The sequence below is a fragment of the Xiphophorus couchianus genome, chromosome 11, assembly GCF_001444195.1.
Source record: "Xiphophorus couchianus chromosome 11, X_couchianus-1.0, whole genome shotgun sequence".
In the NCBI taxonomy this organism is placed as follows: domain Eukaryota; kingdom Metazoa; phylum Chordata; class Actinopteri; order Cyprinodontiformes; family Poeciliidae; genus Xiphophorus; species Xiphophorus couchianus.
The window spans coordinates 17917836-17934784 of NC_040238.1; the positions used below are offsets into that span (position 1 = coordinate 17917836).

General features: G+C 38.6%; 1 protein-coding gene across 6 annotated transcripts; it reads right to left on the bottom strand.

The window, feature by feature from the left end:
- Positions 1-8: 8 nt before the first annotated feature.
- On the bottom strand, positions 9-16483 carry map7d2a (MAP7 domain containing 2a). Of its 6 annotated transcripts, none has more exons than XM_028031885.1 (18): positions 16234-16476; positions 16103-16155; positions 13906-13998; positions 13362-13448; positions 13207-13284; positions 12606-12769; positions 12318-12411; positions 9996-10085; positions 7405-7511; positions 7195-7310; positions 6796-7127; positions 6556-6700; positions 6268-6436; positions 5439-5543; positions 5262-5312; positions 5053-5092; positions 2539-3208; positions 9-1726 (listed from the first exon to the last, which is right to left on the bottom strand). In XM_028031885.1, the coding sequence occupies exons 2-18, from the start codon at positions 16137-16139 to the stop codon at positions 1471-1473; spliced, it is 2634 nt and encodes an 877-aa protein (XP_027887686.1). In that variant the 5' UTR covers positions 16140-16155; positions 16234-16476; the 3' UTR covers positions 9-1470. The 6 variants fall into 6 exon arrangements, with proteins under 6 accessions (XP_027887686.1, XP_027887684.1, XP_027887685.1 ...); XM_028031883.1 differs by having other exon boundaries at positions 6556-6703; positions 16234-16473; XM_028031884.1 differs by having other exon boundaries at positions 6556-6703; positions 6796-7124; positions 16234-16470.
- Positions 16484-16949: the final 466 nt, after the last annotated feature.

Genomic DNA, 16949 nt, shown 5'->3' on the forward strand with positions numbered 1-16949 from the left:
ACTCAAAATTCCTATTGTTACTCTTTATTTATTTTTATTTAGATTCCTACTGGATTACATAGTGATGACCATGCTAACCATGCACAAACAAGGTCCACAGTGTTTGCATAATGTAAGCTGATCGTGATACAGTTAAGTTATGGTATATGAGCAGACCTGAAAATAGTATTTTTCTACATCCACATTTTAGTTAGTAGTCAGAATGCACATGTTTATAAGAAGATAATTTAATGTGCAAAACAGCGCAAATGCAATGGTTATGCTATACATGTTTTCACCTGGGTAATATCACCTTGTAATTTTTGTGTTCAAGAAGTTTAAATAGCTCAAGAGCCTAAAGTCTATTTCCAAGAATGCTGCGCACACTTGCTGAAAAAAAACCAAACAAAGAATAATAACATGAACCAGTCACTTCTTGTTAAGGCATGTTTTTCTAAAACTTCAATTCCAAACATGGAATATGATACCTGCTATGGTTTATTATTTCACAACCTGCTCAAACAGGTTTTTGCTGAAGCAGAATCTTTATTGTTCTTGCACTGGACAGTGTCAGTCCAAAGCCAGTCTTTTGATTCTGCATGACAGATTTACCGAAACTGTGTCTGACAAAGCAAGTTGCTGCTACACATTGCCTTTAATGTGTAGCAATGTGTAGCAATTGATACAATTGCTTCAGCTGTCAACTTGACAGCTAAAGTTTTCCCAGCTGTCAACATTTTTTTCTGCCTTTTTAAAAATTCATAAATAAAGGGTGCCTGGCTTGATTATTATACCATCATAAATTCACCCCTTTCACCTAGAAAAAAATATTAGTGTGCTATTGTTTGAAAAGTGGTGCAACATCTTTTCTTGACAGCCATCATTTTTGCTCTGTGACATGCACTTAGGGGAATTATTTCAATAAGTTAACAGTCCCATGATAAGGTTTTATAGGGTGAAGAAGAAAATGGTTCTACCAGTTTGGGTGGAGTCTTACTTTCATACTTCCATTCATTAATACATGCATGGATAACACAGCTTGACACAGTCAAGTCAGTGACTCCACCAAGTCAGTGAATATAATCTAAACATTCAGGAAGATGGTAGAGTTTGAAATGCAACAAGATTAGTAATTCTTAATAAATTAATATTGTATCAGGTCTATGAGAAATCTGTGCAATTTGTAACAAGCTAATGCAAGAAAGGAAACCTGTGTTTTCTAGTTTCTATTTTATCTAGAACCCTGATATTTAAATTCTTTTTTTGGTTGTTTTCTACTTCATCATATATACAAGCACTTTTGAGTCAGCCTACATATTTTTGTCTTTTAAATCAAAAAGAAATCATTCACAGATAAATTCACAAGCTCCATTATCAGCTTGCATTTTTCAGTCAGTCTCTATGGCTCGATTCCTGTAGCTACAATCACACAGGTTGTAGAGTCATAGAAGAAAGTGGATACAAGCAGAAGAGGAAGAGTTAAACCGACAACTAAACGCTTAGCAAGTTTGAGGATGGGGGTGCTACCCCTATAAGCTTTGAATCTGTCATTGGACTAACAACTCCTCGTATCAGATTCTTGTTGCAGTCACCTATGGTGCTCTCAGAAGGGAGCTTTGTGTGTGTGACACTCCCTGTCAGGTCCATCAAGTCCTTAAGAGCTTGGTTGTGGCTCATGAGACCATGTTCGATTTCATTATCTGGCGAACACTCAGGGATGGATATTAGTTCCGCCTTCGAAGAAGGGCTGAAACACATTGTGAGAAAGAAATAGAAGTTAAATGCATTTTAACTGCTTAATTTTCCTGAGGCAGGAAATGTTGTGTCATGTCACAATGGCACACCCTAATGATACCGTAAATACAATCAAGAGCATACAGCTATTAAATAATAGGAGTGCACCAATTGCAGTTTTCTGGCCGATTACCGATTTTTTAAGAAGCCTGAGCTGCTGATTCCAAATTTGACCAATATCGTTTTTTGGGTTTTTTTGTCTTAATTGTTGCTAAAAATAGCAAAAAAAGTCACTAAGTTGGCAGCAGTGAGGTGGTAATTATTAACAACAAATGTGCAGACATGACCTGATGGGTGGGTCTATCAGTCAAACCTTTATCACAGCAACGCAAAAGAGGACAGTGTATGTTTTTTAGATATTTGCCCTGGTAGATAAGATTGGTGGAAAATCGGCTTCACATGTAAGTATTGGCTGATCATCCATCTCCGAAAATTAAGGAAATTGGGGCCACTTTATTGGTGCATCCTACTACTAATTTGACCTTAGTTTAAAAACAGATTTTCTGTGGAAGCCTCAGAGATTTGTTATAAAACATTAGTGATTAAACAACATCAAAGACATCACAAAAATGCAACATTCTTGACTCATTTTGCCAAGAAGATTGGGCAAAAATTTCAATCGTAAGATGTGCAAAGCTTGTTTGAGTTGGTCCATAGTATAAAATCAAAGAAAATTCATTAAAGTTTTCGGTTCTAACACAAAGAATGCGGGGAAAGTTAATAGATTATTAATACTTCTGTGAGGCACCGTAAGTAAGGACTCACCTAACATCCATCGATTGCACATCATCACAGGATTCAGTTCTTTTCACATCTAGCGGTTCCAGCTTGATGACTGGTGGTGATAAATGGACCAACGGTACCATTGTCAAAGAGGATCTACCAACTCCATCGTTAGGTCCCTTTTTAGCCTTTTCCTCAGCTGAGATTGACACATTACTTTGCTGTTTGCTTCCTTCAGAGGTCGGATGGCTGCATTTTAAGGCACTTCCTTCACCCTTCGCTGCTCCATTCATCACACTCCCCTGTCTTTGCATTGCGTTAGCATCTCCTGTCAGTTCAGTCGACTCTTTGTGAACTTGTGTGGTGATTTTGACAATGGATCTGTGCTGTGTGTTCAGATTCAACTCCATCTCTCTGCCCTTCTGCTTGAATGTGCTGGTGCTGGCCTCTTTGCTGATTTGGCTGCCACAATTCTCTTTACTGGTTTGTTTTTTCTCAGGTCTCTTTTCAGGAACACAGTGTGCCTGTGTGACTGGGTGAGTGTTATTTTGAACTTGTTTACTCTTCTCACTGTCCATCTGTGCTGCTGCTGCCTCTTTCTTGAGGGTAACACTTTCCTTTGTTTCAACCTGCACCATTATCTCCTCTTTTACCTGAAACTCAACCTTTTTGCTTGCCTGCTTGATGACATGAGCTTTGGTAATTACATCCCCTGTGAAAAATACAAAAACATTACAGTGGACTTGAAATGATCTTCCAATATTTCTGGGTATTTCTTTGATCTTGGTTAAAAATGCAGAGCTTATAAAGGTGACCAAAGTCATGGAGAGAGAGCAGGGATCAAAAATAGCCTTTCTTTCATTATAAAACTCAACAATAAAATTGTGTTAAGTTGCACATTGCAGGTCAGTTCCCTACACCATGCTGCCAAAATATTCCAAGGGCATTTAGAAGAGAGGCCTGGCTTTACGGTCAGCTCCCATGATACAGCTACGCAGTGAGGGATGTCCAATCAGCATCAAGAGGAAAAAAATCCTTCACTGCTGCTTCTTCACCTCCACAGGGAGCCACATTTAGCATGCACAGTTATTAGGCAAGTAGCTTTTCTGACATGAGTAGCAGGTAAGAAAACCATCTATTAAAATGATTAAAATCATAGGCATGCAGTTTAGATTTTTGTTATTGGATTAATTGACCTGTGGTGGATCTCAAAAGTTTTCGCACCCCATTTAAAATGTCACTCTTTTCACCTTGTAATATGACATACTGTATGTCCTTGTCTGAGAGATTTGGAGACCCTTCAAAAGCCGGAATGGATAAATATGGCTAAGACAAGAGGTGGAACAGTGATTGACTTCTAGCAAATAACTGCACCCTTTTGCTTTTTTTATAAGCAAATATATAGCAAAAAAAAAAAGTTTTATAGAAAAAGTAAAAGTGTGCAGAGTTATTTGGTAGAAGTAAATCAGCATTCCACCTCTTGTCTAAGCAATATTTATTCCTTCTGTCTTTTGAAGGTTCTCCAACTCTCTCAGATAATGAGGGCACATCAGAGTACTCTTCAAAAACACAACATATTTTCTCCCATATTTAGTTCTGAACTCTGGCTATTACATTGTCATTGCTTTGCTTGCCTAATTAATAGAAAAAAATGTTGGCATTCATTATTTGCGAAGTAAAAAATAAATAAAGCAACTTTGGGGTAGTTTATGACAGTGAACCAGAAACCAGTGCTGGTAGCTACTTATGTTCTGTTCTGTTTATTCCTGAAGCTGAAACTTGGACCTGGGAATGACATCAACCCCAGCTAACCTGTGTTGCTAACTCATAGGTTTGGAGGCCAAATTAACTGCAGCTCGCTGTACAAGCATTTAATAAATCAGTTGTTTTTTTGTTTGTTTGTTTTTATTCATGTGTGAAGTGTTTGAATGTACAGTTTTGAACAGTGGTGGTTTTTGAGGCATTGGCTGCTTCTGGACGTAAAACCGATTACCGATTAAAACCGATTATTAAATTAGTTAATAATTTAGTCAAAATTATTAACTAAATTTATCATAGTTTTGTGACATCTATTTCATATTATCTGAAAAAATAAATGGGGTAGTGAACAATATTTTGCAGTGTTGTGTAGTAATTATGTAAACTATTTTGCCTAATAACTGCACAATCTATCAGTCTTGGTGAATGCAGTTTGCAGTCCCCATGCAAAGTCTGATCTTCATCATGAGACTAAAATGCATGAGCAGGATCACCAATAGAGTTTGGGGTTTTTTTGTTTGTTTTTTTTATTGTTGGATTCTTTTTAGCACATTCTGAAGAACCAAAGCCAAAGCATCAGAAGTCGCTGCTGTCTGCAAGACTTAGACAATCCAACTCAGAGAAATTAAGATTGCTGTTGCACATGCTTAAGATTTGCTGATAGGAAAAATGAAATCAGAAACCACACATGCCCTGTTTGCATTTTTACAGCAGGAAGGCATACAGCCAAGGGGCGAAATAAGCATGGACAGCAAGCAAACTTAAACACGTTTTCAGGCTGACCGGACGTATACTAACCTGGAGGTGAGACCGGCAACGTCTGCACCTGCTCCTCTTTCTGATTCAGTGCACAACAGAGGCAATGAGGACACAAAACCAAAGAGTCATTAATAATAAAATTTAATAATAATAGCAAAAACAGAAAGTCAAGCAGTCCATAAAAGGAAGTTAGAAGGGGGGGAGCTTGGCTGCGCAATCTGCAGGTGAAAAAAGGCCTCTCACAGTACCTTCATGTCAGCTTCACTCTTCCTGGTTCTCTTCATAATCTCCTCAATTCTCTGCAAAACATTTTAAATGGGGATTTACTTTCTGACTATTGAATTAGAATATTTACATTGGAAACTGTAGCCATGAACCTCGGATTGCTTTTGCTAATTTCTGAAGATATTTCTGTTAAACTAAACCTTTTTCCTGAGTTGCCGCTCTTCCTCTTCCTGTTGTGTCTGCTGTTCTCTGCCTTGCCGCTGACGCTCTGTGTCTTCTTTAGCCTGGACCTTTGCTTTGTCTTTCTATTTGTCATAGAAAACAAGTGGAGTTGTTGTAAAAAAAAAAATTAAACATCTACAAAAAGAAATATCTATAAAAAGTGAAGATAGTGTTTCCCAAAACTATTCATACCCTGTATACTTTGTAACATTTTGCCTACACTCTACAAATCTGGCAAGAAGACAAGCTTTGCTGAAAAAAACTCATAAACTCTCTGGTCAGATGACACCAGAATAGAAATGCCTTTAGGGAACTCAACCTTATTCTACCAACACCATTCTCATGAGGAAACGGGGTGGTGGCAGCATAATGCTTTGGGGACGTTCTTTTCCTACCAGAGACAGGAATGCTGGTCAAGATTAACGAAAAAATGGATTTGGCTAAAAACAGGAACCTGAGACATACAACCATAGCAACAATTCAATGGTTTAGATCAAAGCACATCAATGTATAAAATGACCTAGTCAAAGTCCAAACCTAAATCTAATTGAAGACTGAGTTTGAAATTTATTTTCACTCCAGAGTCCACTCAAGAGTTACAGCTATTGCTCAGTTTAACAAAATAAACTGAGTTATTTTGTTAAAACTCACAACAAGTGAGTGGCAAACTTCAATGCCACTCAGCTTGGCACTGGGGTTGTTGTGCATCACAAAATATAAAATGTATTCAATGAGTATGAATATCTTTGCAAGGTAATGTACAACCATCAAGTAAAGCTTTATATCGGCCTCATTGTTGTGACTGACCTCTGCCTCAATCTGGACCTGCTGTTGCTCTTCCTTTCTTTTGTCTTCGTCCAGCTTGAGCCTGTGATGGTCCATCACATTGTTCCGTCTCACCTCCCCTTGTTGTACCTTCGCTTGTTGCCCCTGTAGCTGCTGAGCAAGCTGCTTCTTCTGTTCCTCTTCCCTCAATCTGATCGAAATTGTCAATATCAAGAGCAAGGATCAAAACTCTATTTTCACAAGTTTAGTCTACAAAGACTCACTGTCCAAACCAGCTGTCAGAACTCCAAATTTTTACAAGGGACTCACCTTTCCTCTTGCTCTTTTTCCTGTTTCTTCTCCTCCAGTTCTTTCTGAGCTCGTGCCTGGCGCCTGCGCTCTGCCAGCAGCCTTGTAGCCTCCTCTGCATTTGTCGTGCCAGCTCCCACTTTTCCTGCGGGTGTGTTTGCAACAGCTTCTAAAAAACATGGGAAAGATGTCGTTAAAATCCTTACATGAAATGTGCGTTGAGATAAATTTTAATGCATTTGCAGGTAAATCTAGCTTCACCTTTGTCTCCATTCTGTCCGTTGACATGCAATCTTCTCTCTGAAGGATCCGGTCTTGGTGACATTTGGTTCCTTCTGTCAGGCGAATGATTCTTCTCATGCGTTTCTCTGTTCAAATTCCTAACAAATTGGCCTTGTGAAGATGAGTTTAGGTTTTTAGTTTCTGCATTGGTTCTTGTTGCTGACTCAGCTTTGGGTTGTTCCCCCCTTCTTTCCAGCTTCTTATCCTCTCCTTTCCTGTCATTATTCTGGTTAGGGTGACATCTGGTTGGAGAACGATGATACTGAGGAGAACTGCTGGGAGACTGGGTACGGGTCTTAGATGCTAATCTGCTAAAAGAAAGACTGACGATAGGGAACTGCATATGTGACCTTTCATTTCTGCAACAAATAATCTTACCTGGAGGCAGAGGGAAAAGTCAGCTGCCTAGTGACACTTGCTGGGGATTCAGATCTTCGCACAGGGGATCCACAAACCGGGGAAGCAGTTCTTCTGTCTCGGCGCAGCCGCTCTTTCTGAAAACAGAGTATGAATAAAGCTTAAAACTAGTGTTAATTCAACTGCTGCTCATTTTGTGTAAGTATGCGTAACATGACATGAAGATCTGACCTTGGGGGTACTGGGAGTGGACTGGGAGCCTCCCTGAAGTCCAGCTCTGTTGGGAGCTGCAGCATTGAGTGTATTGCAGAAAGGTGACCTGTGAGGGCTGCAGGGTGCTGCACAACAGCACACACATTTGAATCAGTTTCTACAACTGAATATCATACAGACAGAAAAGATTTGCCCGGACAGTGTAAAGTGAACTCAACTACAGAATACATAACTTGTATGAACTCATATTCAGAGTTTAATTTGTTGGTGACAAAATGGTGTTATAAAACCAAAGGAAACCAGATGTTGACATACAATGTATAAACAGACACATAGGCTTTAATTTCTCATTTTCTGTGCCACTATCCACAGGTGTTTGTGGTTTTTTTTTTTAATTCTTTAAATAAACTCTTATACTAGTCTGACAATTAGTAAATCTAAAATAAATTTGTTAATCCTATTTGACCTTAAATTGAATAATTTAATGTGAGATGATGAGGCCAAACTGTGTCTTTAAAAAGTGGATGCAAACATCTAGTTTCCAGATTAATATTCTAATAAATTAATCTTTTTGCAGTAGCATAACCCTAATGAGAAATTTAGTAAAGCTGAACTTTTTGCCAACAGGATTGCATTTAGTGTTCAGCTATAACATCTCACAAGTAGGTGGGATTATAGAGTGATCTTTGCACAATCTCTCTAAATATTCCAGAGTCCTGGCTTCTCTTGTAGGTTCTCTGTGAACTGGGAATGTCCCAGTCGAGTTTGGCAGACTCCATTATATTTGCATTGTGATGGTAGAACAAAAAAAGACTCCTTCCTATCATGTCTCTCAAAAATGTTTCAGATAAATGTATTCTTAGTAACTGTTGTGGTCAATAGTAAGTGTGACTGACATTGGTTATTTTGCTGAATATAGCTACTTCAAAATATTACCTTGTCAGTGTTTTGTCAAGGTTAGATTTTGTGTAAAGGTTTAACATGAATACTTGCAGTTAGTAAATTTACCTTCTTTTTCCTTAATAAAATATAATGTAAAAACAGTAATCCAGAAACATTGTTTCTGAACTGCCACACTTTAAACAGTGTTAGAAGATTTTAAAAAAAAGACAAAGACTTGCTGTAAAAAGCACAATCACAAAAAAACAAGCCAAGCCCTAAATATAGGCCTCATTGAAAGACACCAGAAATAGTCTTTGTAACTACCCGACATAAGAGCAAGCTCTGAGGAGTGCAGAAGTCATCTCATTGGGCTAACAATATCTGTGTCTATTTTTATTCTAGGTCATGTGTGATTTATCTCTGCATCCGTCTTCTGTGAAAAGTCAAAGTCAGCACCACATGGCTGCTGTCATTTTCTAATCCCCATCCCAGGTTAAAAATGTAAAAGAAAAACTAAACAAACATTCCAAACTCTTCAGACCACTGAGATATCCAAGACATCCTGATCCAATTCTCTTTAGCATGTTCCTAGTTACTGAGGGGATCACTAAGCTGGGAATATTAATCCAGAGGCTGGCTTTTAAGCAGTCTGTGCAGAGTTTTAGTCACTGAAAGCATGTGTTTACTAGAGCAAATAATCTGGCCATGGGAGATGGAATAATGGAGGACAACATGTTCCTATCAACAATTATAAAGTCACTGATGCTGGTCCATTTTCCGATTGTTATTATTCCTGCAAGGTGGTGCTGTTTGCAAATGTACACCAATAAAAATCTGAACAAAAATGAGCTCATCCACCAAATGATCAACAGAATTGCATTTGCTTAAATTCAGTTCACATCAAGGTCAGAAAATCAGAGTGAATGTTAATCAGTGAAAGATTCTGGTATAACATCTGTCCCTATTTGAATCATGGAGATGTGTGTCCAAGTTTTTGCGGCTCCTGATTTCCTCTAACTCAGTGATGGAGGCTTCCGCTGAGGAGACCAAACAGAGAATAATGAAAGCGGGCTGAGCATATAGATTATCACACATGTACAGTCTCTAGCTAAAATGTTTGTACCCTTTGAGGCTTTCCAAATTTTGTCACGTAGCAAGCAACATTTGGATTTCATTTATGCAAAGTAGAGCAAAATTGTGAAATTGAAGAAACAGAATAAATCTGATAAACATAGCATCTCTGTATTTCTGTTCAGATCTTGATGTGGACTTTGACTGAGCCATTGTGATGCATAAATGTTAGGTGACTAATAGTTATCCTGTCAACAGACTCTCCTACCTGTGGATGTCTCACTGGTGTCCACTAACAAACAATTTAGTGAGATTAAACAATATATTTTATTTTAGCAGTGTCTCAGAAAAGGGGAATTTTAAAAAACATAGCTTTGCAACAATTTTGACACAAAAAATTTGAAACATATTTGCAGAAACTAAGATGTGATAGAAAGTTCACAGGGTATACAAACTTTTGCAAAGCACTGCATCATATTATATCACAGACCAACACAAAAAGAAGCCAACTCCTCCTGCAACACAGGAAGAGTTTACATTGTTGAACTCCTGTTTCAATCTACGTAGAAACAAACATGGTCACACAGACACTGTAACTGTTGGATGAACATGGGGGAGACGCATTTGGGAGGTCATGGGTGGGGGCTTAACTTTACCAGATCCGCTGACAGCAGGATGGGGGGAGGCCATGCCATGGGAAAAGGCAGAGACAGCAGAGAAAGGGAGTGGGACATTCTCACAGTCACCTAGAGGCAGCAGGCGGAGCAGAGCAGAGCAAACAGAGCATCATGAACAGTTTCTTTGATAAAGGTCTTATCCAGCTGCGGCGAATGAGTGAGAATTAACATACCAGCAGGGATGTGACGATGCAGAGTGAACTGGAATATTGTGTGAGTTTGAAAATGTTTTGTAGTGATGAATGCAGTGACAGCAGAAACGTGAGTGATAATAAATAAAATATTGCTGGTTTTTGTTAGCATTTACCAGCACTGGATTTATTCGCAGAAGTTCAGAACGTGATTTCTACAGATGGAGAAGAGACATCCATGCCGACATGTAATTCTATAATGCCTCTCTGGGAAAAGAGACACAGCGGGTAAAATAAATATTGAAACCATCAACGTTTTTCTCAGTTTGGAAAATGTTTCATGGGATCTTTGACATCTGGTAAAACTCAAGTAGATCATACATGTAATGGTAGTCAAAGCAAATAACCATATTGATAACTTAGAATACATGTTGAACATGATAAGCAAAACGGGACAGAAGCTAAGAAACTGAAATCTGTCAGTATTAAGAAGACATTCAGTATCATTTACCTTACTGATTCAATTCACTTCAAATTCAAAAACATCTTATTGATCCCAAATGGAAATTAAAAGTTGTAGCACATATTATTTAAGGTCCCTCAATAATGACCTATATAGAAGACTTTTCATTAACAAAGCATTGAAGTATTTACGACTGGTAAATGCAAAGAGATCTTCATATAAAATTTTAAATGCAGCAAAGTATACTAACAGCAATGCTACAGGTGTATTTCTAAGCTTCTAAATTTTCCAGTGAGTCCCATTCGAATGACAATCTGAAAAAAAGATAATTTGTCCATAAATAAGCCACTGCCAGGTACCTCTTTAAGATTTCTGACAGAGAAGTCAAAAAAATAAGCAAAAAAGTGGTCCAAGAGTTGTCCACATAGTCCAAGGCTCAAGTATGGAAAGTCACTGCACTGCTGAACAAAACCATGCTGAAGCTTGTTTAAAGTTTGATGCTGTAGATTTTGACAAGCCAGTTAAAATATTAGGAGAATTTGATCTCCTCAGATGAGACCAAAGGTGAACCCTTTGGATGTACTTCCAAAATGTTGCCAAGGAAATTCTTTGTGGATTAATTTGCTCTGAGTTCATTGTATGCGTGGATCACTTGAGTTGTTATCGACACGTGGTAAATTCCCTGTTGATGCCCCCATTAGAACTATTTAAACTGAAAAAGAAAACATTGACATGTTCCACATTTATTTGTCTGGTGTATACATTCATGCAAACTTTAATAAGCAGGCCACAAGCAATGGTCGCAGCTCTCATTAAAACATGCGCAATGTTTTGCGCAAACATGCGCAAAAAGGCTTGGGCTAATTTATTTCTTTTTGTTGTTGTTGCAAAATCTTACACGAAAACTTTAGAAAAATTTAACCTTTAATTTTTCTATATTGAGAGGGGTAGAGAAGGAACCCTTGATGCTGTTAGTGCTTTGTAAAAAAAGAAACTCTTTTGTTAATAAGCCAGCACTCAGTCTTGTCCTAAAACATTTCACAAGGTTAGAGCATGTAGATAGTGAGAAATCGTTGCCTATTCACTTATTATAATCTTCCTAAAAAAATCTGGAGTCCTGAGTCTTTTCCTGGGTCTCATTTCTTCGTCTGGAAGAATTTAGATTTTGTGTCAGCTGAACCATTGCTGTGTTGTGAATATTTCTCCTGCTGAAATTATAACCATTTTAAATTAAATGGAATATATTTGTCCAGAGAATATGCTCAAAATTTCATTACAAAACACTGATTGCAGGATCCTGTAGCCTTCTCCTGACTTATCAAGACTGATATATTTCCATTTTAATCACATGTGCTTTTTGCTTTCCTATTTTAATTAGAGGCCTTTTGTAGACGAAAGATTCCCAGACACTCTAATCAACTTTAAAATATGTTTTAGTAGTAATCAGTTTAAATAAATTCAGTTGAGCTAATAAGTGGGGAATTAATTGTTTTGCAAAAAACAAACTGTTCTTAACATGAGATGTTTTATTTCTGGGTAAATGTAAGCAAAGGTTGAAGTTTTTCCAGTTAGTCACGGTGAGATTTTGCTTTTCTACTAGGCTTTAAGGCTTTACACACATGTTTAGTAAGAGTCAGTAAGTGTGCAGGGCAACAAAGATCCTTGAGTTTTACAGAACAAACAACATTTGTATCTGAAATTCCCTACCTGCTCCAGGATAACCCCTTCCCCAGCGTTTTGTTCTCTGCTCCAGCTGAAGGCTTCTCTCCAAAGAACGTTTCATGAGGGCCTCAAGCCGCTCCTGCGTGTAACATGGATAAACTTACTTTGTTTAAATTCCCTCACCTCGTCTTGGACTTTGGCATTCCAAAAATATCAGCAGCTATATTCCAAATACTACGCATGAAGTCAAAAGAGCTCAACCTTAACATGCTTTTTAAGTCTGGTACTACACAATGTCAAGGTCTGAAAACAAAACTTTCAAACTCATCTGACCCTCTCCTCCTCGAGCTGCTGCCTCCTCTTCTCCTCCACTGCGGCTCTCCGGAGCTCCTCTTTCTGCCTCTGCTCCTCCAGCCGTTTCCAGCGCTCCTCCACGGTGCGCTCATACTGCAGTTGAGCCCTGCGCTCCTTCTCCCTGATCAGCTGCTCTCTGGCCGCTGCAAGAGACAAGGATTTAAAACCACAATTTATGGTTTTAAATTATGTTATGTAGTTAAACATTAACATAATTTGTTTGCACTATTTCTGTCAAAAACGGAAATAGTGCAAGTATTAGTCTAAATGTTTCTTCACACATTTAGACTAATAAGTAGCTAAAGTAACATTTGATTAATTTTCAGCATACAGTGCTCTTTAGTTCACATTGTATTATCTATTATCTCCTAGTCGAAGACCTACTTTTGTAGACCATTCAGTGTTGCTCTCAGACTTTCCATGGTGACACAGCTCATCATATCAGGAACCCAGTGAACTCTAAATGAATCTTCTACAAGAAGAGCCCTCATACAACCCATTAAGGTCCACAGATATTATATCACAAGCAAACTTTACAAAGAAAGCTTTGAGCAAAAATAAAAACAAGATATCAACCTACCCAGACTCCTCTCCCTCTCCTCTCGTCTCTCTTTGGCTAAACGCATCCTGTCGTCAGTCTTCATGTAGCCTTCCTGACCTAAAAGATTAGTAATGATGTCAGAAAAAGTCGGCAAGACTGCAGTAGGGATTGCATCGTCGGGGCGGAAGACTCACTTTGTTTCCCTCCATGATTGTTACTTGTTAGATGTGAAGGGGATGCATGTCCGTTCATGTGTGGCCTCTTCTCTGCGTTAGATGGAGCTGGAATCAAAACAATCACCTGGGGGTTAAAACGCATTCTCGGATTGTCCTGAAAAGGACTTCAGCACTAAGCGGCAGCACTGCTTTTCTGCCAGCAGGGGCGGACATGCATTCAATTGAAGGAAGCTTATGTGTGTTAAATGCATTGTGTTGCAAAATGCCTTATGTCGAGGACGAACCGCGACACCAGGCCATAGAGATGTGCTCATCACTTTACATATGCTGACTGTCCTTTCTTGTTAGTGTTGCTGAGTTGTAATCAGCTCCTGACAACAATGAAACCTGACATCAGGATATCCAAATAAAGCCTACAGATAAAGTTTGTGGGAACCTCCTAGAAATTGGATAAAAGTCTAAATCTTTGTACTTTAAGGGACTTTTATCCAGATGATATCACGTGGAAATAAAGTGGGATTTATGTGACTGAAGCACGAGAGACGGAGAAAGGATTACTCACTTGTTTTTCCCGTCCGACCAGGAGAGCTGTGACTGTTTGTCAGCGATTTCTTGTCAGGAAGAAGGGTAATGGATGGTAGCTCCATCTTTTCACCTAATGCACAATGTAATGACAGTTCACAGGGGTGATTTTCTTGCATTAACAATAAAATGCATGGAGAAAATGCTCTGGAGCTGTAATGGCAAGCTGTATGTGGACGATGAGTGTGAGCCAGCAGTCGGGGTTGACAGATTAAGGAAATGCTCCCTTTCAACTCATAACATGTACTGAAACAAGACTATAACTTGGCCTGGGTCAGTGTTAAAATTTAAGATTTTAAAAACATAAAAAAAATATCAATGATACCATTTGGATGATTTAAAGTCCCTTTGATGAGTTACAGACCTTTTGACTATAAGTCACAGTTTCTTATATGACGGCATAAGAAAGTGCTAGAGTGATCAGAGTTTTTTCAAGCATACAGTACACTGTCCCTCTCCTACCTAATGCTGTGCATTGCTAGACTGTTTATTAAAATCTATATAGAAACAAATGCAGAAGCAATTAAACGTTTTTATAATTTCAATTTTTTGTGAATACTGTGAAACTGTGTTTTACTTAATCTGCATTATCATATTGTAAAAAAAAATCTCACATCAATCAATTACAAACAGACACAAGGAATAAAATCATTCACAGTTATAGTCAAAGATTTTGCAATAAAGCTAATAAACATGTAATACGTTTTAATATGGCAGGCTGAATTTTGTCAGAGCCTTCCTGACAAAAGCAGTGTAAACTGCCATATAAAGCATTTAATCCCACAAATTCACTGAATCAATATGTGCATCACAAGCTAAACTGTCAACAAACAGTCACTTCACTCCATCAAGTGAATTACTTGGTTTACGTCAGAGGTCAAACCTGGCATGTGACACTGATGAGGTCCGAGCTTGAACGTGCTTTACCCAGTGCTGCTCAGGTCTAATTTCAAAGTTCTCGACTGGCTGGATTAAACACACTGATTACAACATTTGTACAAAAACACATTTTATTGATGCTTCTGAGGGCACAATAAACCCATTAGGTAATGAATCAGGTGGTTTTAGAGAAGCCTTTACGTTTTTGAAGCACTAGCGACCCCAAGAGGGGGAGGAGGGGTCAATGACCACCCTGCTCCGTAAATAAATGGAAACGTTTTCATTTATTTAAACACATAAATATCTACATGTATAGTCTTTAGAGCATGTGACCTTTTAATGACAAAATATTAAGCTTCCATAATATACTGCTTGACACCTCGTTAATATATGATGCTGAAAGAAAGAAAGGAAAGAGGAAAATTGCCCTTTTGAATTTTTATAAGTAGAATAAAGCTTCCACTAATCCCAAACTCTACTTTCTATAAACTGTATTGATAATATTTAGTTCAATTTACACTGGACTTTTGTAAGTACCAGATTTCTAACTACTGCATTAATTTTACCATAATGATAGTGAGGTAATCCAGCCCTTCGAAATTGTTGCATATGGTGTACCTGCTTTGAGGCCTACATTTTTTGTCATATAAACCAATCACATTAGAATTAACGTTAAAACAAAAGGTTTTTATTTTTATTGTTTTGGTGTTAGCGCCTAAACTATGGCTGTAAATCTTAGTCCTTGGTTTTCAGTTGACTTTTTTCTGTTAGAAGCAGTGAGCACTGAAAAGGGCCAATCTGCTCTCATTGCATCTAATTTGATCTGGCCTGCAGGGAAATGTGCCCTCTTTCAGGGTGGGGAGTGTGGAAACTCACTTAAAGTAAAATATTAATCTTAATCGAGTTTAATATTGCCTCATGCTTCAATCATCACAGAATTGATGACGAGAATATAATCCATGAGCATGTCATGTTTATAGGAAGTTGTCTTTTCTGCTTTTGTATTTCAACGCTTTCGTTGATGTGAATCGCATTGTCTAAAATGATCATCTGAATTCACGTATCAAGCGGGAAAACAAAGAAACACACATTTGACACGTTTCTTCCGCGTGTTATTAATTAATTTTAGGAAGCTTTATTATAGAAAAACACCAAGATCTGCACAACAAAACGGATAAGTGCAGACATCACAGAAAGCGGTGATCAGTTGCGTCATCCATGAGTCTGCTTTTAATCCCGGCGTAAATACAACAGCGCAGTTTCAAACCTGTCCAAAATAAACCTTGCATGAACCTTACCTGTCACTGCAATGGATGGCGTGTTCGTTTTCGCCATGGATTTCAGCTGCGATCTGAGCCAGAAAACAAAGAAATGAATGAATTAGCTGTTGTCCCACCAAATCAGTCCGCAGTGATGCTGATGCAGGTACCTGTTTTCCTCCAAAACAACAGCAGCGGCAAGAGCAACTCCAAAAAAAAACAAAAAAAACACATGAGCCACCACGGTGGACAAAGACAACCGAGACGTGCAGCTCTAGGGACTGAAGGTCATTAGAAAAGGCTGAGAGGATGTGGATGAGGAGATCGATGCTGCTGGATGATGGAGCGCATGCGATCGGGTGCGTGAGCGCGCACTGTTACCACGTTGCGCACAGCACGCAGCTTATCTAGGTCCAACTCTAGCAGTGAACATAACAAAATGCACATACTGGCCAATAATTCGCGGTCATATCCACATCATTAAACTATCATTGTTCATAATATTTTACAGTTCTAGTAAACGTCCATTCAGTAATTAATTCCACTAATTAAATTATATACCTCCACGCAATATTTTTAAGCCTTTTGTTAATCAAGGCTATATATATAGCCTTATAGGGCTATATTGCAGGGCGCAGTTGGTAGCACTGTTGCCTTGCAGCAAGAAGGTCCTGGGTTCGATTCCCGGCCGGGGTCTTTCTGCATGGAGTTCCTCCCACAGTCCAAAAACATGACTGTCAGGTCAATTGGTTTCTCTAAATTCTCCCTAGGTGTGAGTGTGTGTGTGCATGGTTGTTTGTCCTGTATGTCTCTGTGTTGCCCTGCGACAGACTGGCGACCTGTCCAGGGCGTACCCCGCCTCTCGCCCGGAACGTAGCTGGAGCCC